The 27,058-nt window shown below is 40.5% G+C and overlaps 2 protein-coding genes across 5 annotated transcripts; one reads left to right on the top strand and one right to left on the bottom strand.

Moving 5' to 3' along the window:
• Nucleotides 1–34: 34 nt before the first annotated feature.
• SLC25A44 (solute carrier family 25 member 44) lies at nucleotides 35–10,488 on the bottom strand. Of its 4 annotated transcripts, none has more exons than XM_069950700.1 (5): nucleotides 10,415–10,488; nucleotides 8,544–8,657; nucleotides 4,470–5,118; nucleotides 2,703–2,830; nucleotides 35–1,140 (listed from the first exon to the last, which is right to left on the bottom strand). In XM_069950700.1, exons 3-5 carry the CDS (start codon nucleotides 5,098–5,100, stop codon nucleotides 949–951), a joined length of 951 nt encoding a protein of 316 aa, XP_069806801.1. In that variant the 5' UTR covers nucleotides 5,101–5,118; nucleotides 8,544–8,657; nucleotides 10,415–10,488; the 3' UTR covers nucleotides 35–948. The 4 variants fall into 4 exon arrangements, with proteins under 4 accessions (XP_069806801.1, XP_069806798.1, XP_069806799.1 ...); XM_069950697.1 differs by lacking the exon at nucleotides 10,415–10,488 and adding an exon at nucleotides 10,051–10,265; XM_069950698.1 differs by lacking the exon at nucleotides 10,415–10,488 and adding an exon at nucleotides 10,056–10,265.
• Nucleotides 10,431–26,762, top strand: TOMM40L (translocase of outer mitochondrial membrane 40 like). The gene is made up of 9 exons (XM_069950701.1): nucleotides 10,431–10,712; nucleotides 11,831–12,083; nucleotides 13,898–13,965; nucleotides 14,251–14,343; nucleotides 14,493–14,594; nucleotides 14,852–14,957; nucleotides 15,181–15,303; nucleotides 16,225–16,301; nucleotides 26,104–26,762. The coding sequence occupies exons 2-9, from the start codon at nucleotides 11,972–11,974 to the stop codon at nucleotides 26,344–26,346; spliced, it is 924 nt and encodes a 307-aa protein (XP_069806802.1). The 5' UTR covers nucleotides 10,431–10,712; nucleotides 11,831–11,971; the 3' UTR covers nucleotides 26,347–26,762.
• The last annotated feature ends 296 nt before the right edge of the window (nucleotides 26,763–27,058 follow it).

The raw sequence follows: 27,058 nt of genomic DNA, 5'->3' as shown, positions 1-27,058 counted from the left end.
TAAGAGTATATTGCAGGTAACGCTATATGTGCCAAAAAAAAAATTCTAAAACTTTTTTAGCCTTTTCTTGTAGTTACATTTAATAACGCACTGAAAAAGGGTTCACCTTAGGCAACACAAGATAAAGGGTTAATGGGATGTGCGGGTAACCAGGTCATTCCCTTGTAGAACATCCAGCTCTCCCGTCAGTGTCACAGTATATGGAGCGCTCACAGTATGTACACAACTCACAATATTAGTATACATATAGCCAATCACCTCACAGACAGGTACAAGAAGGGGTCACATGAGGTACGGAGCTTATCAATCCCTCCACAATTATCTGATCAACCTCAGGTTTACTAACCCGCAGACCCCGCCGCGCGGCCAATTATTACATAACCATTTTAAAAAAATAAACTTATACATGGATGGAAACCAATAGAATAATAATTGTATCAGTAGAGGAGGTGAAGCCCTCGCTGACCTCGTGTAAACTCGTCCCCCAGATTTGGCAAAATCACATAAAAATTAAATAAAACTTGAATAGAGCTCTGTATAAAAATCTATAGATCCTTCTAAAAACATAACATTTCTCTTCTGTTTAAATAAAGGAATAAAAAAAGTGGCTCAGGCAGCCACTGGCTGTCCCATAATCCATGATCCCGCAGGGCAGCGATGGACATGACCATACTGGAACCTCCCCAAGTGGATGCAGGTGGGTGGTGGTGCAATCCCAGGGGACGGCCGGCAGCCCCAGTGCAGGAGAAGAAGTGGTGTTCATGATCAGAGAGCGCCCCCATATCCACACTGTACAATATACCGTCCTTGTGCACATTACAGAAAATAAATATATACACATGTTGTGTACACTCCAGTGGATTTTCATCAGTCCTGCAGATCCAGCATCTATCATGGGTGCATCACCCAAATATACACGTAGATATAGTACCACCCCTATATACACAGTCACCAATGTCTAGAGTCCACCAGCTCAGGGCGTAGGCTCAGCTTCTTCAGAGTCTCATAGCCCACTACTATAACAATGGTGGAGGGGGTGGCCGAGATAATCCGAGCAGAGAGGCCTTTGGTCAGACCCCAGGGACCCTCCTCAGCCATGAGCTGCCGAAACGTGCTTATAATGGAGCTTTTACCTTCCACCTGCAATCAGAAAAACATATATATATTTTTTTTTTGGTTAAGTGTCATTTATTCAGGTAAATTTCATAACTTGTCATCCTTGTAAACATGTTTTTGTAATCAAAATAAAAATTTAAAACATTATAAAGTTATCCAGACAATGAAAACCACATTAATACAAAGTATAACACCCACCCTATTCCCTTCCCCTCCCCATCCTACCTCTACACTAAAAGGGCAACTTTATTTGTATCACACAGAACCCTTCACCCTACCCCCCTACCTCTCCGAGGGCTTGCACGAGGAGGGAAAGAAAAAACACAGGAATATAACTATTATAATACTGCTCCTATATACAAGAATATAACTGCTATAATACTGCTCCCTATATACAGGGATATAACTACTATAATACTGCTCCTATATACAGGAATATAACTATTATAATACTGCTCCTATATACAAGAATATAACTGCTATAATACTGCTTCTATATACAGGACTATATCTACTATAATACTGCTCCTATATACAAGAATATAACTACTATAATACTGCCCTCTATATACAGGGATATACTACTATAATACTGCTCCTATATACAGGGATATAACTAATATAATACCGCCCGCTATATACAGGAATATAACTACTATAATACTGCTCCCTATATACAGGAATATAACTACTATAATACTGCTCCCTATATACAGGGATATAACTACTATAATACTGCTCCTATATACAGGAATATAACTACTATAATACAGCTCCCTATATACAGGAATATAACTACTATAATACTGCCCCCTATATACAGGGATATAACTACTATAATACTGCTCCTATATACAGGGATATAACTACTATAATACTGCCCCCTATATACAGGGATATAACTACTATAATACTGCCCCCTATATACAGGGATATAACTACTATAATACTGCTCCTATATACAGGAATATAACTACTATAATACTGCTCCTATATACAGGGATATACTCCTATAATACCGCTCCTATATACAGGGATATAACTACTATAATACTGCTCCTATGTAGTATATCGTACATGAACACAGTTCCATCTAGTGCTGTTGGGTGTATATTTGGGGGGGGGGGGGGTTGTAGTGCCCCCTCCTGGTGTAAACATCACGTGTCAGGATAAATGTCAGTGATCTGGGACTTTGGACCCTGGTGAGGTGTATGGTGTTTAATCCACAAACTGGTAAATATAACGAAGAGACATCTGGGGGGCGATAGAGGAGAAGTCAACTGCAGATTCAACTGTATTATGATCAGTCACATTACCAGGTATTACACTCCAGTCACATCCTCCAGAGCTGCACTCCTAGTTCTGCTAGATATTCATCAGCACTAAGCAGATAATATGGTGAATTATGAATCCAGCTGTGGATGTGACTGGAATAGAGGACATCCTGTAGCTTAGGATCAGCAGAATGGTATTATATACGTATTACTTAGTCAGTGATCACACAGGGCGGGGATCTCTACCACATTCATGACTGCAGATTTATTAGACTGCCCCAAGTAAAAGAGTCCCTGGCACCATAACATTACCTGAACACGCGCCCTTATGACGTCCATTGGATTGGTGATGGTGGATGCTGTGGCCGCTGCCAGTGGGCCGGAGATGGCCTGGAGCAGGAGGTGAGGACAGTCCTTAGGGGACAGGCGGGATAACTGCTCTGAAAGAGACAGAGAGAGTGAGTCACTGACCGAACGCGACCTGCATCATACAGCACAGCATTGGCTTAACGGAGCCTCTCAGTGATGTCACTGATCTCTAGTGATGGATAGGCTGTATTCTCAGTGATGTCACTGCTGATCTCTAGTGATGGATAGGCTGTATTCTCAGTGATGTCACTGATCTCTAGTGATGGATAGGCTGTATTCTCAGTGATGTCACCGCTGATCTCTAGTGATGGATAGGCTGTATTCTCAGTGATGTCACCGCTGATCTCTAGTGATGGATAGGCTGTATTCTCAGTGATGTCACTGCTGATCTCTAGTGATGGATAGGCTGTATTCTCAGTGATGTCACTGCTGATCTCTAGTGATGGATAGGCTGTATTCTCAGTGATGTCACTGCTGATCTCTAGTGATGGATAGGCTGTATTCTCAGTGATGTCACTGCTGATCTCTAGTGATGGATAGGCTGTATACTCAGTGATGTCACTGATCTCTAGTGATGGATAGGCTGTATTCTCAGTGATGTCACTGCTCTCTAGTGATGGATAGGCTGTATTCTCAGTGATGTCACCGCTGATCTCTAGTGATGGATAGGCTGTATTCTCAGTGATGTCACTGATCTCTAGTGATGGATAGGCTGTATTCTCAGTGATGTCACTGATCTCTAGTGATGGATAGGCTGTACTCTCAGTGATGTCACTGCTGATCTCTAGTGATGGATAGGCTGTATTCTCAGTGATGTCACTGATCTCTAGTGATGGATAGGCTGTATTCTCAGTGATGTCACAGCTGATCTCTAGTGATGGATAGGCTGTATTCTCAGTGATGTCACCGCTGATCTCTAGTGATGGATAGGCTGTATTCTCAGTGATGTCACCGCTGATCTCTAGTGATGGATAGGCTGTATTCTCAGTGATGTCACCGCTGATCTCTAGTGATGGATAGGCTGTATTCTCAGTGATGTCACCGCTGATCTCTAGTGATGGATAGGCTGTATTCTCAGTGATGTCACCGCTGATCTCTAGTGATGGATAGGCTGTATTCTCAGTGATGTCACCGCTGATCTCTAGTGATGGATAGGCTGTATTCTCAGTGATGTCACCGCTGATCTCTAGTGATGGATAGGCTGTATTCTCAGTGATGTCACTGATCTCTAGTAATGGATAGGCTGTATTCTCAGTGATGTCACCGCTGATCTCTAGTGATGGATAGGCTGTATTCTCAGTGATGTCACTGATCTCTAGTGATGGATAGGCTGTATTCTCAGTGATGTCACTGATCTCTAGTAATGGATAGGCTGTATTCTCAGTGATGTCACCGCTGATCTCTAGTGATGGATAGGCTGTATTCTCAGTGATGTCACTGCTGATCTCTAGTGATGGATAGGCTGTATTCTCAGTGATGTCACTGATCTCTAGTGATGGATAGGCTGTATTCTCAGTGATGTCACTGATCTCTAGTGATGGATAGGCTGTATTCTCAGTGATGTCACTGATCTCTAGTGATGGATAGGCTGTATTCTCAGTGATGTCACTGATCTCTAGTGATGGATAGGCTGTATTCTCAGTGATGTCACCGCTGATCTCGTGATGTCATCACTGTTATAAATTACTGTGTACTGTCCTTAGGACCTACCTGCGTAGAAATGGTAGAACGGCCACCAGACGGCGCTGTTTGGGATGTAGGTGAGCAGTGAGGCCACGTAACCTCGGTAGAATCCCTTCAGACCATCTGCCCTGAAGATCTGGACGATGATATCCTTGGTCTGTCCGAACATCACAGCCTGTTTCCTGTCGGCGGCTCTGACCCGGAACCTCCCCATACTCTCGCCCACCCGCTGCATCATCAGGTGCTGGGACACCACATCGATGGGCACGGTGATGCTCTGTGCCACCAGCGAGGCTGAGCCTCCCGCCACCAGAGATTTCACAGTGTTGCTGCTGCTGTAGCCGGACACGTATTTGCGGGTGAGTTCATAGGTGGTGACGTAGCACTGTCCCGAGATCAGGGTGAACGTATTGACCAGGAAACCGCGGTACAGTCCGGCCGCTCCCTCCGACCTCAGGATCTTCACAAAGGCGTCAAACGTCCCGTTGTAGAGACTCTTCCCCTTCTGCACCTGAAGCCGCGTCCGGATGAGAGTGAAGGGGTAAACGCTGACCCGGATCATCATGGTCATACACACCCCAAACACATAGAACTTCTTCTTATCCAGGTGCTCCCATTCTATGATCTGGATGTTCCTCTTGTCCTCCATGTTTCCCATCAGATGAGACCTTTACACCTGCAGAGACACAGCGGTTATATACAGAGAACAGCCCAGACCCCACATACAACCTACAGATAATTATACATGTACAGCTGGTATAACCTGGGTATATACTGTATATAATTATATATGTACAGCTGGTATAACCTGGGGGATCTCCTGTATATAATTATATATGTACAGCTGGTATAACCTGGGTATATACTGTATATAATTATATATGTACAGCTGGTATAACCTGGGGATCTCCTGTATATAATTATATATGTACAGCTGGTATAACCTGGGTATACACTGTATATAATTATATATGTACAGCAGGTATAACCTGGGGATCTCCTGTATATAATTATACATGTACAGCTGGTATAACCTGGGTATCTCCTGTGTATAATTATATATGTACAGCTGGTATAACCTGGGTATATACTGTATATAATTATATATGTACAGCTGGTATAACCTGGGGATCTCCTGTGTAGATCTCCTGTGTATATATATCAATCACACTGCTCAAAAAAAAAAGTAAATAAAGAGAACACTTAACACAATATAACTCCAAGTAAGTCAAACTTCTGTGACATCAGACTGTCCACTGAGGAAGCAGCACTGACTGACAATCACTGTCACCTGCAATTAGCAAGACCCCCTCTATAACGGAGGGCCCTGCAGGTGGGAGCACAGACCACTTCTCACTACCTGGGCTTTCTGGCTGATATTTCAGTCACTTTTGAATGTTGCTACTTTCACACTTGTGGTAGCATAAGGCAGACTCTACAACCCACACAAGTGGCTCAGGTAGTGCAGCTCATCCAGGATAGCACATCAATGCGAGCTGAGGCAAGGTGGTTTGCTGTGTCTGTCAGTGTGGTGTCCAGAGGCTGGAGGCACTACCAGGAGACAGGCCGGTACACAAGAAGACATGAAGGAGGCAACAACCCAGCAGCAGGACCGCTACCTCCACCTTTGTGCAAGGAGGGACAGGAGGAGCTCTGCCAGAGCCCTGCAAAATCACCTCCAGCAGCAACTAATGTACATGTGTCTGCACAAACAATTAGAAACTGACTCCATGAGGAGGGTATGAGGGCCCGGCCTCCACAGATGGGGGTTGTGCTCACAGCCCAACACCGTGCAGGACGCTTGGCATTTACCAGAGAACACCAGGATTGGCAGATTCACCACTGGCGCCCCCTGTGCTCCTCACAGATGAGAGCAGGTTCACACTGAGCACATGTGACAGATGGTACAGAGTCTGGAGACGCCATGGAGAGCGATCTGCTGCCTGCAACATTCTGCAGCATGAGCGGTCTGGCAGGGGGTCAGTAATGGTGTGTGGGGGGGCATTTCTTTTGGGGGCCGCACAGCCTTCCATGTGCTGCCAGAGGTAGCCTGACTGCCATTAGATACGGAGACCCTCAGAGCCCTTGTGAGACCATATGCTGGTGCGGTTGGGGTTCCTCCTAATGCAGGACAATGCTAGACCTCATGTGGCTGGAGTGTCAGCAGTTCCTACAAGATGGAGGCAGTGGGGCTATGGACTGGCCGCCCATTCCCCAGACCTGAATCCCATTGAGCACGTCGGGGACATCATGTCTCCTCCATCCACCAACGTCACATTGCAGCACAGACTGTCCAGGAGTTGGCGGCTGCTTTAGTCCAGGTCCAGGAGGAGATCCCTCAGGGGACCATCCGCCACCTCATCAGGAGCATGCCCGGGCCTTGTAGGGAGGTGATACAGCCACCTCATCAGGAGCATGCCCGGGCCTTGTAGGGAGGTGATACAGACACCTCATCAGCAGCATGCCCGGGCCTTGTAGGGAGGTCATACACCTCATCAGGAGCATGCCCGGGCCTTGTAGGGAGGTCATACAGCCACCTCATCAGGAGAATGCCTGGGCCTTGTAGGGAGGTCATACAGACACCTCATCAGGAGCATGCCCGGGCCTTGTAGGGAGGTCATACAGACACCTCATCAGGAGCACGCCCGGGCCTTGTAGGGAGGTCATACAGACACCTCATCAGGAGCATGCCCGGGCCTTGTAGGGAGGTCATACACCTCATCAGGAGCACGCCCGGGCCTTGTAGGGAGGTCATACAGACACCTCATCAGGAGCATGCCCGGGCCTTGTAGGGAGGTCATACAGACACCTCATCAGGAGCATGCCCGGGCCTTGTAGGGAGGTCATACAGACACCTCATCAGGAGCATGCCCGGGCCTTGTAGGGAGGTCATACAGACACCTCATCAGGAGCATGCCCGGGCCTTGTAGGGAGGTCATACAGACACCTCATCAGGAGCATGCCCGGGCCTTGTAGGGAGGTCATACACCTCATCAGGAGCATGCCCGGGCCTTGTAGGGAGGTGATACAGACACCTCATCAGGAGCATGCCCGGACCTTGTAGGGAGGTCATACAGACACCTCATCAGGAGCATGCCCGGGCCTTGTAGGGAGGTCATACAGGCAGGTGGAAGCTGCACACACACATATATATATATATATTATATTTTATATATATATACTGTCATTCTGTGTGTGACGCCACCTCCAGGCCGCCATTGGGTAATACATGGGATTACAGTGATTATGTGTGTGGGATGTTGGTGTCAGCACATTCAGCTTTTTACAGAACAAAGTATCACTGAGAAGTTTTTTTTCAGATCGAGGAGGGGTTATCTGATGGGTCCCTGTATTTTTTTTGAGCAGTGTATATACAGAGCTGGTACAACCGGGATGTTTCCTGTATACAGTGATAAGGAGCAAGCTTGTACAAGATAGATCGATCTATCTATATATCTCCTGTATACAGTGATATGGAGCATGCTGGTATATATCCCCAGTCCTGCTATCCTGTATACATGGATACACATGACACGCTCCCCATCAGGAGGGAACTGGCCGGTCCTGCTCCAGGTTATAGGCCGGTGATGAGCACATTGCTCGGCTTATGAGTAACCTATTCCAGCGTCACTTCTCTCCTATGTAGCTTTTCCGGCTCTGCATTATCTGAGGCGTCTCATCTAGGTGTCCAGGAGCCAGGAATCCCTTTAAGGCTGGTGATCCTGTACATTGCTCTGATTAACCCTTTAAGAATGTGTGACTGATGGACACTTCCTCTGTAGCACACAGGAAAGGATTATCATAAGGGGCTATTGTATTCAGGAACTGCCCTCAGGAATGCAAATCGGGGGGGGGGGGGGGGGGGGGGGGGGGCAAAACAAGAATCAATATTTACCTCCAGCTTCTATGGGGGAGGGGGGCAGAGCTGGGGGCCCCAGATACACATAGAACTCTCAACTGCTGAAGAACTACAACTCCCAGCATGCCCTGACACAAACGGCTAGAAGCTGAAGAGCCCCAGACCAGTGACCGGTCTTAAGGGGATCTAAGGCAATGCAGTGATTATATACATTGTATCACAGACAGTTGCGGTACACTCACCTCTCCTGGGGCTCCGACCTCTCACAGACCACCGACCTCTCACAGACCACCGACCTCTCACAGACCACCATCCTCAGGTGAACGCTGCCACATCTTCCCCAGCAAAGCCGTCACCTGGTGGAATCACAGGGCAGCCCATCAGTTATACATAACCCAAGAGCTTAGATACACAGAGCAGCCCATCAGTTATACACATATAATAATAACCCAAGAGCTTAGATACACAGAGCAGCCCATCAGTTATACATAACCCAAGAGCTTAGATACACAGAGCAGCCCATCAGTTATACATAACCCAAGAGCTTAGATACACAGAGCAGCCCATCAGCTATACCTATATAATAATAACCCAAGAGCTTAGATACACAGAGCAGCCCATCAGTTATACCTATATAATAACCCAAGAGCTTAGATACACAGAGCAGCCCATCAGTTATACCTATATAATAACCCAAGAGCTTAGATACACAAAGCAGCCCATCAATTATACCTATATAATAATAACCCAAGAGCTTAGATACACAGAGCAGCCCATCAGTTATACCTATATAATAATAACCCAAGAGCTTAGATACACAAAGCAGCCCATCAGTTATACCTATATAATAATAACCCAAGAGCTTAGATACACAAAGCAGCCCATCAGTTATACCTATATAATAACCCAAGAGCTTAGATACACAGAGCAGCCCATCAGTTATACCTATATAATAACCCAAGAGCTTAGATACACAAAGCAGCCCATCAATTATACCTATATAATAATAACCCAAGAGCTTAGATACACAGAGCAGCCCATCAGTTATACATAATAACCCAAGAGCTTAGATACACAGAGCAGCCCATCAGTTATACCTATATAATAATAACCCAAGAGCTTAGATACACAGAGCAGCCCATCAGTTATACACATATAATAACCCAAGAGCTTAGATACACAGAGCAGCCCATCAGTTATACACATATAATAACCCAAGAGCTTAGATACACAGAGCAGCCCATCAGTTATACCTATATAATAATAACCCAAGAGCTTAGATACACAAAGCAGCCCATCAGTTATACCTATATAATAACCCAAGAGCTTAGATACATGAGTTGGATACACAGGCAGCCCATCAGTTATACACGTATAATAACCCAAGAGCTTAGATACATGAGTTGGATACACAGGCAGCCCATCAGTTATACACGTATAATAACCCAAGAGCTTAGATACACAGGCAGCCCATCAGTTATACACGTATAATAACCCAAGAGCTTAGATACACGAGTTGGATACACAGGCAGCCCATCAGTTATACACGTATAATAACCCAAGAGCTTAGATACATGAGTTGGATACACAGGCAGCCCATCAGTTATACACGTATAATAAACATACATGAGTTATATACACACAGCAGCAGAGTGACAGACGGCAGACACCACAAGGCTCAGCATAACCTGGCAGCCAATGGCCGGGCCCTGTACGGCTATAGCAGAGACCATACACGGGATGTGCTACCTTACAGCGGCAGGGCATGCCGGGAGTTGTAGTTCCTCAGAGATACAGATGATGAGCACAGCCTATGACCTCCCCCGGCTCCGTCAGCTCTCCGTCCGTCCAGGCCTCAGCCCCGGCACTGTCCTGACCAGCTCCGGCCGCTCCTCCACCCTCTCTTCCCGGGGACACCTTGCTCCACCACCTGCCTGCCCCAAAACCGGAAGTAAGGGGTCTGACGGGAACAACCAATCACAGCCCCGATACGTCAAGTGTGGGCGGAACATTCTTAAAGGGCTAGGCCACATCTCCAGGGGCGTAGCGGATCACGTGACCTTCCTGATCACGCGTTCTAACTTGTTGCCATGGCAGCACCCGCCCCCTTTACCTAGTTCATGGGCAGAAGGGACTCCCTCATCTTTAATTCATGGTCCCCGGACACCCTCTTCCTCCTTCCAATAACTCGGTTGTCAGGACAACAGCTCTCACTTTAACCTTCTGCCCACACTAGACATGGCCGCCGTGCTGTTCGTGACGTCACTCCCGTCGGAGTCTGCCAGGAGTTCCAATGGCTGCTATCACTCTGGTGACATGAATTGGAGGAAAGTGAGGGCAGGAGAAGCCTATGGAGGAGCAGCCCCCTCAGTGGTGACCGGCCAGCGCTCTCCTGGGATATCAGACACATGGTTATTAGAAGTTATTACCGGTTATCCTTCAGGGGAAGGTGTTATGGCTCCGCACACCCTCAGGCAATGCGTGAGATGGAATAAAGGACTTGGGGAGTATCGTACCTGAGCCGGTATATGGAATTACCGCCAGCTTATTTTTACATCATGGGTTTAGGCCCTTATATCCGTGCACTATTCCCTGTGCAGGTTACCAGGGTGACGGGACGATACTGATGCCGCCATATTGACTCACGCTTTTTGTCAGGATTAGTTTCCACCATTCGCTTCCTCGTTTCAATTGGTTTCCACCATTCATCTACCTGGTTAAGATTGGTTTCCACGATTCGTCTGCCTTGTTAGGATTGGTTTCCACCATTTATCTCATGTTAGGATTGGTTTCCACCATTCGTCTCCCTTGTTAGGATTGGTTTCCACCATTCGCCCCCTTGTTAGAATTGGTTTCCACCATTTGTCTGTCGTCAGGATTGGTTTTCACCATTTGTCTGTCGTCAGGATTGGTTTCCACCATTTGTCTGTCGTCAGGATTGGTTTTCACCATTTGTCTGTCGTCAGGATTGGTTTCCACCATTTGTCTCTCGTCAGGATTGGTTTCCACCATTTGTCTCTCGTCAGGATTGGTTTCCACCATTTGTCTCTCGTCAGGATTGGTTTCCACCATTCGTCTCCCTTGTTAGGATTGGTTTCCACCATTCGCTCCCTTGTTAGAATTGGTTTCCACCGTTTGTCTCTCGTCAGGATTGGTTTCCAACATTCGTCTCCCTTGTTAGGATTGGTTTCCACCATTCGTCTCCCTTGTTAGGATTGGTTTCCACCATTCGTCTCCCTTGTTAGGATTGGTTTCCACCATTCGTCTCCCTTGTTAGGATTGGTTTCCACCATTCGTCTCCCTTGTTAGGATTGGTTTCCACCATTCGTCTCCCTTGTTAGGATTGGTTTCCACCATTCGTCTCCCTTGTTAGGATTGGTTTCCACCATTCGCTCCCTTGTTAGAATTGGTTTCCACCGTTTGTCTCTCGGCAGGATTGGTTTCCACCATTCGTTTCCCTAGTTAGGATTGTTTTTTACCATTGTCTCTTGTTAGGATTGGTTTTCACCATTTATCTCTCTTCTTGCAGGTCTCTTCTTCGCTCTGGTGGAGGTGAACATGTTGGGGACCCCCTCCCGTTTATGGGTACCAGCAAGCTGTTATCAGGAGCGGCCTGAGCAGTGACCAGCGCACCACACCCTCACTCTACACTGGACGCAATAATACCGCCATGGGCAACGTCTTTGCTCTGCCGCCCCCCAGTTACTCCTGGTGGATGAGGCGGAGGCGGGCCGCTTTACCTAACCCGGGGAGCTTTGATGAGCTGCACAAGAACTGCAAAGGTAATGTCCACTGGGCTTAAAGGGGGGCTCCACAGGGGACTACCATCAGAACAGGTGTCCCCCGTTGAAATGAAGCAATGGGCACATTTGCATGGTGCCACCTCTGTATTCATAGGGTATATGTACACGGAGTAATTCTGGCGGAAAACTCAGCGCGCTCCTGCTTCCCTCTGCGCCGCCTCCATAGACTCCATTATATGGTCGGGCATATACCGTCGTCCACCTAAAGAATTGTCATGTCAGTTCTTTGGCCGGACAGCGAAATCTGTCCGACCGTATAATGGAGTCTATGGAGCCGGCGGAGAGGGAGGCGAGTTTTCTGCCAGAATTACTCCATGTGCATATACCCATACAGTGTAGATAGTTCCCCCGTTCCTGCGACTGATTGAGAGGGAAACTGCACAAGGCTTAAAGGGGAACTCTGTCTGAAGGTTTAAAATCACAGGCAGGCAGGGGCTGGTGGAAACATATTAAAGCGAATGTAACATCAGTACATTCACTTTACAGCGCCGTTCTATTCCTAGGGATCAGACAGGGGTGAAGCATGGAGGCGAGCCAGACGCCCCCAGTGGTAAGAAACCCCCACCCCTCTATGATGCGGCTCCACTGATTCTAATAGAACGACGCCATACGCAGGAAACGGGCTGCAGTTCAATAAAAGGACAGCGTCTGCGGCTTCTCTGCATCAGCGCCGTTCTATCCATGTGGAAACCTTAAAGCTAATTTACTGATGGTACATTTGCTCTAAAGAAGCATACTTACCTGTGCCCCCGCAGCTGCAGCACCGCCAGCATCCTGACAGCCTACCGCTTCCTGTTTTCCTCCATTTCCTACATCGTATGACCCACATAGCCGAGTGGTGACATTACAGGGTCAGGAGCTGCAGAAGTCCGGTGGGGATCCAGGAGCGGTATAGCAGCACTGCGGGGGCATGAGGACGGGGGAGTATAAGTCTTTATATGTTCCCCCATTTATAACTTTCCGCCGGACTTTTCCTTTAAAGTGTCACTGTCGGTTTTTTTTGTTGTTGTTGTTGTTGCAGAAATGAATAGTCCAGGCGATTTTAAGAAACTTTGTAATTGGGTTTATTAGGCAAATATGCCATTATCTGCATTCAAAAAGACTTTCCCCAGGCCCCCCCCCCCCCTCCCTCCTCTCTCTCTCATTCACTGCTCGTTATCAGGAAATCCCGACTCTTTTACATCAGTCGGGCCCGGTGTAACCTATGGAGAGGGGAGGGGGGAGGAGGGAGATTAGTCACCAGCAGAGAGCAGAGAACAAAGGATTACACAGTAGGAGCCGTGTGAAAGCTGGTATTCAGAGGTCAGAGAGGTTAGTGCTGACTTTAGAGGAGATAGCCCAGTGATGTAGCTGTAAATTAACTCTTTGTTGTCCTGTTTTGGTTCCTCATCTCCCTCCACCCCTCCCCTCTCCATAGAAAACCATGAAGACAGGGGGAGAGCTTCAAACTGCTTTTTCATGATAAAAATGAATTTTTCGGCTAATAAACCCAATTACAACGTTTCTTAAAATCGCCTGGACTATTGATTTCTGCAAAAAAATAAAAAATAAATAATATATATATACAGTGTGTATATATATATATATATATATATATGTAAACGGCAGCGACACTTTAAAAGCTCATGAATGATAGGGGAACTACTTGAAGCTTAAAGGGGAGCTTCACATGAGGGAAAATACTACATAAAACTTAGATGAGAGTTGCACAGAGATGGGGGGATTACACAGTCCTTAAAGGGGAGCTCCTCATGGATGTGGATGAGTCGATCAGTCCTGTCTTTCTCCTGCAGAGGTTTTCCCGCAGCAGATGGAGGGGATGAAGCTGATCATCAATAAGAACCTCAGCAGCCACTTTCAGGTACCTGATGACTTTCTTACAGACTTGCTCCTTGATCTCTTCCCCATTTTCTAGATCCTCCTCTTGCTGTCAGTGAATGGCAACCCCAATACTTCTCACATTGGATGGTTTGTTACACGCGTTCAGTGCAGACGATCACATGATCAGTACCGCTGCCGCCACAGACAGCGGACAGGGATCCTGACAATCGCTTAGAATATTAGAGGAATGCAGAACTTTTTAGTTGCAAGAAAGTAGAGATCCCCTTTAAGGAGGATGCTGTGATTAACCCTCTTCTGCCCTCAGGTCAGCCATCAGATTCACATGAGCACCATCGGCCTTTCCGGCTATCACTTCATCACCAAGTACATTGGAGACGCCCAACCCGGCACCAACGAGGTACAGAGATATATATATATATATATATATACATATATATATATATATATATATATATATATATATATATATATATATAAAATCAGGGGTCACCGTGCCAGCCAATCAGAGGCCAGGATGATGAGACGTCCCTTTCTCTCTTCCTCCAGACATTCCCTCTGCTGACCGGAGATATGGACAACGCAGGAAGCCTCAACGCACAGGCCGCCTGTCTCTTGGCCGAGCGCGTCCGATCCAAAGCCGTGTTCCAGGTAATCCAGGTGTAACCCTGACAAGTCATCTGAAAACCAATATGGCTGCCATAATACTGCCTCTGCAGTGTCACCCAGCTCTTCTGAATCAAGATGATGGTAAAGCTGGGTGACACAGACTTGCAAGGCCGCCATGCTTTCTCACTCTTCTATATAAGAGAGTAGGGACTATAGGACTGGGTAGATTTGCCTTTCAGAAGTCTAGGAAAGCTGGGTGATGGGTGTGAATTGTGGCTTTGTTTTTTTTTTTTTTGCAGACTCATCACTCCAAATTCCTTACCTGGCAAGTTGACGCAGAGTATAGGGGGGACGACTGTACGGGGACCCTGACCCTGGGGAACCCCGACATCCTCAACGAATCAGGTGACCAGTCCCATCCAGCCTCCCGCTCCCATTGCTGTATTGTATCAGCAGGTGGCAGGGTTACCAGGATTAGACCAGCGATGAGGAACCTCCCCCCCTCCAGGCATGATGGGAGTTGTAGTCTTGCAGCAGCTGGCGGGCTGGAGGTTCCCCATCCCTGATTACCCTTGTTCCGTCCACCATTTCCAGGACTCACCTTCACTTGTCCTCTCTTTGCTGGCAGTGATCCTGGTGACACATTTCCTTCAGAGCATCACTCCCCAGCTGGTCCTGGGCGGAGAGCTGGTCTATCACCAGCGGATGGGAGAAGAAGGAGCCATCTTGACTTTAGCAGGAAAATACTCCGGTACGGTAATAGATAAAGGGAGACCTGGTCATGTGATCAGTGCAATATGTCTGATATATTATGGCTATGGACGTCCATTACTTTATAACAATCAGTCATTTTGACGATGTGTGAACACGGCCGTACAGTGTTGGTGTCATTTACAGCTTTTGAAATGTCAGTTTCGAGTCAGGGTGCGGGTTTCTCTCCTGTGAGGTCGGGGTGCGGGTTTCTCCTGTGAGGTCGGGGTGCGGGTTTCTCCTGTGAGGTCGTGGTGCATTTCTCCTCTGGATTCTATAAAAAGTCTATGAGCCCGTCCTCTGCAGCGAGGAGAAAAGCGCTTAGCCGAGTGCTTCTCCCTAATTTCACCAATCAAGTCAACTGGTGCCGGAGATTTGTAATTTACTTCTATTTAAAAATCTCCAGTCTACCAGTCCTTATCAGCTGCTGTATGTCCTGCAGGAGGTGGTGTATTCTCTCCAGTCTGACACAGTGCTCTCTGCTGCCACCTCTGTCTATGTCAGGAACTGTCCAGAGCAGCAGCAAATTTCCATAGAAAACCTCTCCTGCTCTGGACAGTTCCTGACATGGACAGAGGTGGCAGCAGAGAGCACTGTGTCAGACTGTAAAGAATATACCACTTCCTGCAGGACATACAGCAGCTGATAAGTACTGGAAGACTGGAGTGATACATCAAAAGCCTTTTATATGACAGAAACACTTTAATATTGCATGAAATAGTGGTGACAAAATCCTGATGGTCCGGTGCCCTGTGAGGGAGAGGTCCTGCCGCCCTATGGGAAGAGCGGGAGAGCAGCAGTCAGGGCGCTGGGCCGAGGCTGACTATTGGACGTTGTGCAGGAGGATTTGCCGCTGCCTCAGATATCGGTCATTGATACACGGGTTGTCCCCATGTGACTTTCCTCTTGTGTTTACCTCTAGCCCAGAACTGGGTGGCAACTCTGAATATCGGATATGGCGGAGCCCACGCCAGCTACTATCATAAAGCAAACGAACAGGTGAGACCTGGGATTAAAGGGCCACTAACCCCTAATAATACAGGGATATAAGACACCAGTCACATCATGCTGGATGTGCACAGTGCTGCCCGCCATACTTCATGGTATACAGAATGATATCACATGGCGGTAGACTGTGTATATTATACTAGCTGACACTATATTATACTATACTAGCTGACACTATATTATACTATACTAGCTGACACTATATTATACTATACTAGCTAACACTGTTATATTATACTATAATAGCTGACACTATATTATACTATACTAGCTGACACTATATTATACTATACTAGCTGACACTATATTATACTATACTAGCTGACACTATATTATACTATACTAGCTGACACTATATTATACTATACTAGCTGACACTGTTATATTATACTATAATAGCTGACACTATATTATACTATACTAGCTGACACTATATTATACTATACTAGCTGACACTATATTATACTATACTAGCTGACACTGTATTATACTATACTAGCTGACACTATATTATACTATAATAGCTGACACTATATTATACTATACTAGCTGACACTATATTATATTATACTAGCTGACACTGTTATATTATACTATACTAGCTGACACTATATTATACTATACTAGCTGACACTATATTATACTATACTAGCTGACACTATATTATACTATACTAGCTGACACTATATTATATTATACTATACTAGCTGACACTATATTATACTATACTAGCTGACACTATATTATACTATACTAGCAGACACTGTTATATTATACTATACTAGCTGACACTATATTATACTATACTAGCTGACACTGTATTATACTATACTAGCTGACACTATATTATACTATACTAGCTGACACTATATTATATTATACTATACTAGCTGACACTATATTATACTATACTAGCTGACACTATATTATACTATACTAGCTGACTCTATATTATACTATACTAGCTGACACTATATTATACTATACTAGCTGACTCTATATTATACTATACTAGCTGACACTATATTATACTATACTAGCTGACTATATTATACTATACTAGCTGACACTATATTATACTATACTAGCTGACACTGTTATATTATACTATACTAGCTGACACTATATTATATTATACTATACTAGCTGACACTATATTATACTATACTAGCTGACACTATATTATACTATACTAGCTGACACTATATTATACTATACTAGCTGACACTATATTATACTATACTAGCTGACACTATATTATACTATACTAGCTGACACTGTTATATTATACTATACTAGCTGACACTATATTATACTATACTAGCTGACACTATATTATACTATACTAGCTGACACTATATTATACTATACTAGCTGACACTATATTATACTATACTAGCTGACACTATATTATACTATACTAGCTGACACTGTTATATTATACTATACTAGCTGACACTGTTATATTATACTATACTAGCTGACACTGTTATATTATACTATACTAGCTGACACTGTTATATTATACTATACTAGCTGACACTGTTATATTATACTATACTAGCTGACACTATATTATACTATACTAGCTGACACTATATTATACTATACTAGCTGACACTATATTATATTATACTAGCTGACTCTATATTATACTATACTAGCTGACACTATGTTATACTATACTAGCTGACACTATATTATACTATACTAGCTGACACTATATTATATTATACTATACTAGCTGACACTATATTATACTATACTAGCTGACACTATATTATATTATACTAGCTGACTCTATATTATACTATACTAGCTAAAACTGTAATATTATACTATACTAGCTGACACTGTTATATTATACTATACTAGCTGACACTATATTATACTATACTAGCTGACACTGTATTATACTATAATAGCTGACACTATATTATATTATACTATACTAGCTGACACTATATTATACTATACTAGCTGACACTATGTTATATTATACTATACTAGCTGACACTATATTATACTATACTAGCTGACACTGTTATATTATAGTATACTAGCTGACACTATATTATACTATACTAGCTGACACTGTTATATTATACTATACTAGCTGACACTATGTTATATTATAGTATACTAGCTGACACTATGTTATATTATAGTATACTAGCTGACACTATATTATATTATACTAGCTGACACTATGTTATATTATACTAGCTGACACTATGTTATACTATACTAGCTGACACTATATTATACTATACTAGCTGACACTATATTATACTATACTAGCTGACACTATATTATACTATACTAGCTGACACTATATTATACTATACTAGCTGACACTGTTATATTATACTATACTAGCTGACACTATATTATATTATACTAGCTGACACTATATTATACTATACTAGCTGACACTATATTATACTATACTAGCTGACACTATATTATACTATACTAGCTGACACTATATTATACTATACTAGCTGACACTGTTATATTATACTAGCTGACACTATGTTATATTATAGTATACTAGCTGACACTATGTTATATTATACTAGCTGACACTGTTATATTATACTATACTAGCTGACACTATATTATATTATACTAGCTGACACTATATTATACTATACTAGCTGACACTATATTATACTATACTAGCTGACACTATATTATACTATACTAGCTGACACTATATTATACTATACTAGCTGACACTGTTATATTATACTAGCTTACACTGTATTATATTATACTAGCTGACACTATATTATAGTATACTAGCTGACACTATATTATACTATACTAGCTGACACTGTTATATTATACTATACTAGCTGACACTATATTATACTATAATAGCTGACACTATATTATACTATACTAGCTGACACTATATTATACTATACTAGCTGACACTATATTATATTATACTATACTAGCTGACACTATATTATACTATACTAGCTGACACTATATTATATTATACTAGCTGACTCTATATTATACTATACTAGCTGACACTGTTATATTATACTATACTAGCTGACACTGTATTATACTATAATAGCTGACACTATATTATATTATACTATACTAGCTGACACTATATTATACTATACTAGCTGACACTATGTTATATTATACTATACTAGCTGACACTATATTATACTATACTAGCTGACACTGTTATATTATAGTATACTAGCTGACACTATATTATACTATACTAGCTGACACTATATTATATTATACTAGCTGACTCTATATTATACTATACTAGCTGACACTGTTATATTATACTATACTAGCTGACACTGTATTATACTATACTAGCTGACACTGTATTATACTATAATAGCTGACACTATATTATATTATACTATACTAGCTGACACTATATTATACTATACTAGCTGACACTATGTTATATTATACTATACTAGCTGACACTATATTATACTATACTAGCTGACACTGTTATATATAGTATACTAGCTGACACTATATTATACTATACTAGCTGACACTGTTATATTATACTATACTAGCTGACACTATGTATATTATAGTATACTAGCTGACACTATGTTATATTATAGTATACTAGCTGGACACTATATTATATTATACTAGCTGACACTATGTTATATTATACTAGCTGACACTATGTTATACTATACTAGCTGACACTATATTATACTATACTAGCTGACACTATATTATACTATACTAGCTGACACTATATTATACTATACTAGCTGACACTATATTATACTATACTAGCTGACACTGTTATATTATACTATACTAGCTGACACTATATTATATTATACTAGCTGACACTATATTATACTATACTAGCTGACACTATATTATACTATACTAGCTGACACTATATTATACTATACTAGCTGACACTATATTATACTATACTAGCTGACACTGTTATATTATACTAGCTGACACTATGTTATATTATACTAGCTGACACTGTTATATTATACTATACTAGCTGACACTATATTATACTATACTAGCTGACACTATATTATACTATACTAGCTGACACTATATTATACTATACTAGCTGACACTATATTATATTATACTAGCTGACACTATATTATATTATACTATACTAGCTGACACTATATTATACTATACTAGCTGACACTATATTATACTATACTAGCTGACACTATGTTATACTATACTAGCTGACACTATATTATACTATACTAGCTGACACTATATTATACTATACTAGCTGACACTATATTATACTATACTAGCTGACACTATATTATACTATACTAGCTGACACTATATTATACTATACTAGCTGACACTATATTATACTATACTAGCTGACACTATATTATACTATACTAGCTGACACTATATTATACTATACTAGCTGACACTATGTTATACTATACTAGCTGACACTATATTATACTATACTAGCTGACACTGTGTTATACTATACTAGCTGACACTGTTATATTATATTATACTAGCTGACACTATATTATACTATACTAGCTGACACTATATTATACTATACTAGCTGACACTATATTATACTATACTAGCTGACACTGTTATATACTTATACTATACTAGCTGACACTATTATACTATACTAGCTGACACTATATATACTATACTAGGCTGACACTATATTATACTATACTAGCTGACACTATATTATACTATACTAGCTGACACTATATTATACTATACTAGCTGACACGTTATATTATACTATACTAGCTGACACTAGTATTATACTTATACTAGCTGACACTATATTATACTATACTAGCTGACACTATATTATACTATACTAGCTGACACGATATTATACTATACTAAGCTGACACTATATTTATACTTATACTAGCTGACACTGTTATATTATACTATACTAGCTGACACTGTTATATTATACTATACTAGCACTGACACTATATTATACTATACTAGCTGACACTATATTATTACTATACTAGCTGACACTATATTATACTATACTAGCTGACACTTATATTATACTATACTAGCTGACACTATATTATACTATACTAGCTGACACTTATATTATACTATACTAGCTGACACTATATTATACTATACTAGCTGACACTGATATTATACTATACTAGCTGACACTATTATACTATACTAGCTGACACTATTATACTATACTAGCTGACACTATATTATACTATACTAGCTGACACTGTTATATTATACTATACTAGCTGACACTATGTTATATTATACTATACTAGCTGACACTATATTATACTATACTAGCTGACACTATTATACTATACTAGCTGACACTATATTATACTATACTAGCTGACACTATATTATACTATACTAGCTGACACTATATTATACTATACTAGCTGACACTAGTATTATACTATACTAGCTGACACTATATTATACTATACTAGCTGACACTATATTATACTATACTAGCTGACACTGTTATATTATACTACTAGCTGACACTGTTATATTATACTATACTAGCTGACACTATATTATACTATACTAGCTGACACTATTATACTATACTAGCTGACACTATATTATACTATACTAGCTGACACTATATTATACTATACTAGCTGACACTATATTATACTATACTAGCTGACACTATATTATACTATACTAGCTGACACTATATTATACTATACTAGCTGACACTATATTATACTATACTAGCTGACACTGTATATTATACTATACTAGCTACACTATATTATACTATACTAGCTGACACTATATTATACTATACTAGCTGACACTATATTATACTATACTAGCTGACACTATATTATACTATACTAGCTGACACTATTATACTATACTAGCTGACACTATATTATACTATACTAGCTGACACTATATTATACTATACTAGCTGACACTATATTATACTATACTAGCTGACACTATGTTATACTATACTAGCTGACACTATATTATACTATACTAGCTGACACTGTTATATTATACTATACTAGCTGACACTATATTATACTATACTAGCTGACACTATATTATACTATAATAGCTGACACTATATTATATTATACTATACTAGCTGACACTATATTATACTATACTAGCTGACACTATATTATACTATACTAGCTGACACTAATTATACTACTAGCTGACACTATATTATACTATCTAGCTGACACTGTGATACTATAAGCTAGCTGACCTGTTATATTATACTATACTAGCTGACACTATATTATACTATACTAGCTGACACTATAGTATACATACTAGCTGACACTATATTATACTATACTAGCTGACAGCTATATTATACTATACTAGCTGACACTAGTATACTATACTAGCGGACACTATATACTATACTAGCTGACACTATATACTATACTAGCTGACACTGTTATATTATACTATACTAGCTGACACTATGTTATATTATACTATACTAGCTGACACTATATTATACTATACTAGCTGACACTATTATACTATACTAGCTGACACTATATTATACTATACTAGCTGACACTATATTATACTATACTAGCTGACACTATATTATACTATACTAGCTGACACTATATTATACTATACTAGCTGACACTATATTATACTATACTAGCTGACACTTTTATATTATACTATACTAGCTGACACTGTTATATTATACTATACTAGCTGACACTTTTATATTATACTATACTAGCTGACACTGTTATATTATACTATACTAGCTGACACTATTATACTATACTAGCTGACACTATTATACTATACTAGCTGACACTATATTATACTATACTAGCTGACACTATTATACTATACTAGCTGACACTATATTATACTATACTAGCTGACACTATATTATACTATACTAGCTGACACTATATTATACTATACTAGCTGACACTGTATTATACTATACTAGCTGACACTATATTATACTATACTAGCTGACACTATATTATACTATACTAGCTGACACTGTTATATTATACTATACTAGCACACACTATATTATACTATACTAGCTGACACTGTGTTATACTATACTAGCTGACACTATATTATACTATACTAGCTGACACTGTATTATACTATACTAGCTGACACTATATTATACTATAATAGCTGACACTATATTATACTATACTAGCTGACACTATATTATACTATACTAGCTGACACTGTTATATTATACTATACTAGCTGACACTGTTATATTATACTATACTAGCTGACACTATATTATACTATAATAGCTGACACTATATTATATTATACTAGCTGACACTATATTATACTATACTAGCTGACACTATATTATACTATACTAGCTGACACTATATTATACTATACTAGCTGACACTGTTATATTATACTATACTAGCTGACACTATATTATACTATACTAGCTGACACTGTTATATTATACTATACTAGCTGACACTGTTATATTATACTATACTAGCTGACACTATATTATACTATACTAGCTGACACTATATTATACTACACTAGCTGACACTATATTATACTATACTAGCTGACACTGTATTATACTATACTAGCTGACACTATATTATACTATACTAGCTGACACTATATTATACTATACTAGCTGACACTATATTATACTATACTAGCTGACACTGTATTATACTATACTAGCTGACACTATATTATACTATACTAGCTGACACTATATTATACTATACTAGCTGACACTATATTATACTATACTAGCTGACACTATATTATACTATACTAGCTGACACTATATTATACTATACTAGCTGACACTATTATACTATACTAGCTGACACTATATTATACTATACTAGCTGACACTATATTATACTATACTAGCTGACACTATATTATACTATACTAGCTGACACTATTATACTATACTAGCTGACACTGTTATATTATACTATACTAGCTGACACTATATTATACTATACTAGCTGACACTGTTATATTATACTATACTAGCTGACACTATTATACTATACTAGCTGACACTATATTATACTATACTAGCTGACACTATATTATACTATACTAGCTGACACTATATTATACTATACTAGCTGACACTATATTATACTATACTAGCTGACACTATATTATACTATACTAGCTGACACTGTTATATTATACTATACTAGCTGACACTGTATTATATTATACTAGCTGACACTATATTATACTATACTAGCTGACACTATATTATATTATACTAGCTGACACTATATTATACTATACAAGCTGACACTATATTATACTATACTAGCTGACACTGTTATATTATACTATACTAGCTGACACTGTTATATTATACTATACTAGCACACACTATATTATACTATACTAGCTGACACTATATTATACTATACTAGCTGACACTGTATTATACTATACTAGCTGACACTATATTATACTATAATAGCTGACACTATATTATACTATACTAGCTGACACTATATTATACTATACTAGCTGACACTGTTATATTATACTATACTAGCTGACACTGTTATATTATACTATACTAGCTGACACTATATTGTATTATACTAGCTGACACTGTTATATTATACTAGCTGACACTATATTATACTATAATAGCTGACACTATATTATATTATACTAGCTGACACTATATTATACTATACTAGCTGACACTGTATTATACTATACTAGCTGACACTATATTATACTATAATAGCTGACACTGTTATATTATACTATACTAGCTGACACTATATTATACTATACTAGCTGACACTATATTATACTATACTAGCTGACACTATATTATACTATACTAGCTGACACTATATTATACTATACTAGCTGACACTATATTATACTATACTAGCTGACACTGTATTATACTATACTAGCTGACACTGTTATATTATACTATACTAGCTGACACTGTTATATTATACTATACTAGCTGACACTATATTATACTATACTAGCTGACACTATATTATATTATACTAGCTGACACTGTTATATTATATTATACTAGCTGACACTATATTATACTATACTCGCTGACACTATATTATACTATACTAGCTGACACTATATTATACTATACTAGCTGACACTATATTATACTATACTAGCTGACACTATATTATACTATACTAGCTGACACTATATTATACTATACTAGCTGACACTATATTATACTATACTAGCTGACACTATGTTATACTATACTAGCTGACACTTATATTATATTATACTATACTAGCTGACACTGTTATATTATACTATACTAGCTGACACTGTTATATTATACTATACTAGCTGACACTATATTATACTATACTAGCTGACACTTATATTATATTATACTATACTAGCTGACACTGTTATATTATACTATACTAGCTGACACTGTTATATTATACTATACTAGCTGACTCTATATTATACTATACTAGCTGACACTGTTATATTATACTATACTAGCTGACACTATATTATACTATACTAGCTGACACTATATTATACTATACTAGCTGACACTATATTATACTATACTAGCTGACACTGTATTATACTATACTAGCTGACACTGTATTATACTATGACACTATGTTATATTAGATATTTTATATTATAGGAGCCTATATAGTACTATATGGATATGAGCTGGTATAATATATCCTTCTCCTCTCTCCAGATCCAGGTCGGGGTGGAGTTTGAAGCCAATACCCGGCTGCAGGAGACGTCCTTCGCCTTTGGTTACCACCTGATTATCCCCAAGGCCAATGTGGTATTTAAAGGGTCTGTGGACAGTTCGTGGTGTGTGGGGGGCGTCCTGGAGAAGAAGCTGCCCCCTCTGCCGGTCACCTTGGCCCTTGGGGCTTTTATGAACCACTGGAAGAATAAATTTCACTGCGGGTTCAGCATCATGGTGGGATGAGGATGATGGTGCCTCGCCCCTCCCCCACCCACCTCCGCACTACAGATGGCTGAGCGCTCTCCCACATGGGCCGGCGTGGGTCCACTGCCCTTATACTGTCTATATAAATTATTGTTGCTCTGAGGTGGGGAATGACTCTGTGGGACAGAGGATGCTGCTGCCCCTAGTGGTGAGACAAGGCACTGCACGTTGAGCACGCGGTTATCTGTACACTCTCAGGCCTTAATGTCTCAGGGCCTCATCCCCCTTAATACGCCCTCCAGCGGCCACGGTAACAGGGTCCATAGCCAGAAATCCTTCCTCGTTTCATCCATGTGGTGTTTTCTTGTATTTCTGTTCTGAGATCTGTTTGGCCTGTTGGAGGCGTTGTTCATGTTTATAAAGCTGTTCTTTCCCAGACTTTAGCCTCCCTTGTATTCTGTCTGGTGAGCAGTGATATACTGCAGGTAACATGGATGATAACCCCAGATGGAGTTGTATAGGATATATACTATATGTTCTGTGTTATTGACTTCAATGCAGTACCTACCTACAGCCACCAGATGGCAGCAGATAACCATTCTTACCGCCTGTACAGTATAGTGTGATCAGATCATCGCCGCTCATGAATAATATGACCACACATGCTGGGAGCGGCCATGTTTAATAGGCGGGTCCCTGATAAATCTATTTACAGAGAATACAGGTCAATTTAAGGTGCTATTTTTTTTTT

This window comes from Dendropsophus ebraccatus, chromosome 13 (assembly GCF_027789765.1).
Source record: "Dendropsophus ebraccatus isolate aDenEbr1 chromosome 13, aDenEbr1.pat, whole genome shotgun sequence".
In the NCBI taxonomy this organism is placed as follows: Eukaryota; Metazoa; Chordata; class Amphibia; order Anura; family Hylidae; genus Dendropsophus; species Dendropsophus ebraccatus.
Note: the sequence above shows the minus strand (reverse complement) of the source record. Positions and strands in the feature narration are given on the sequence as shown.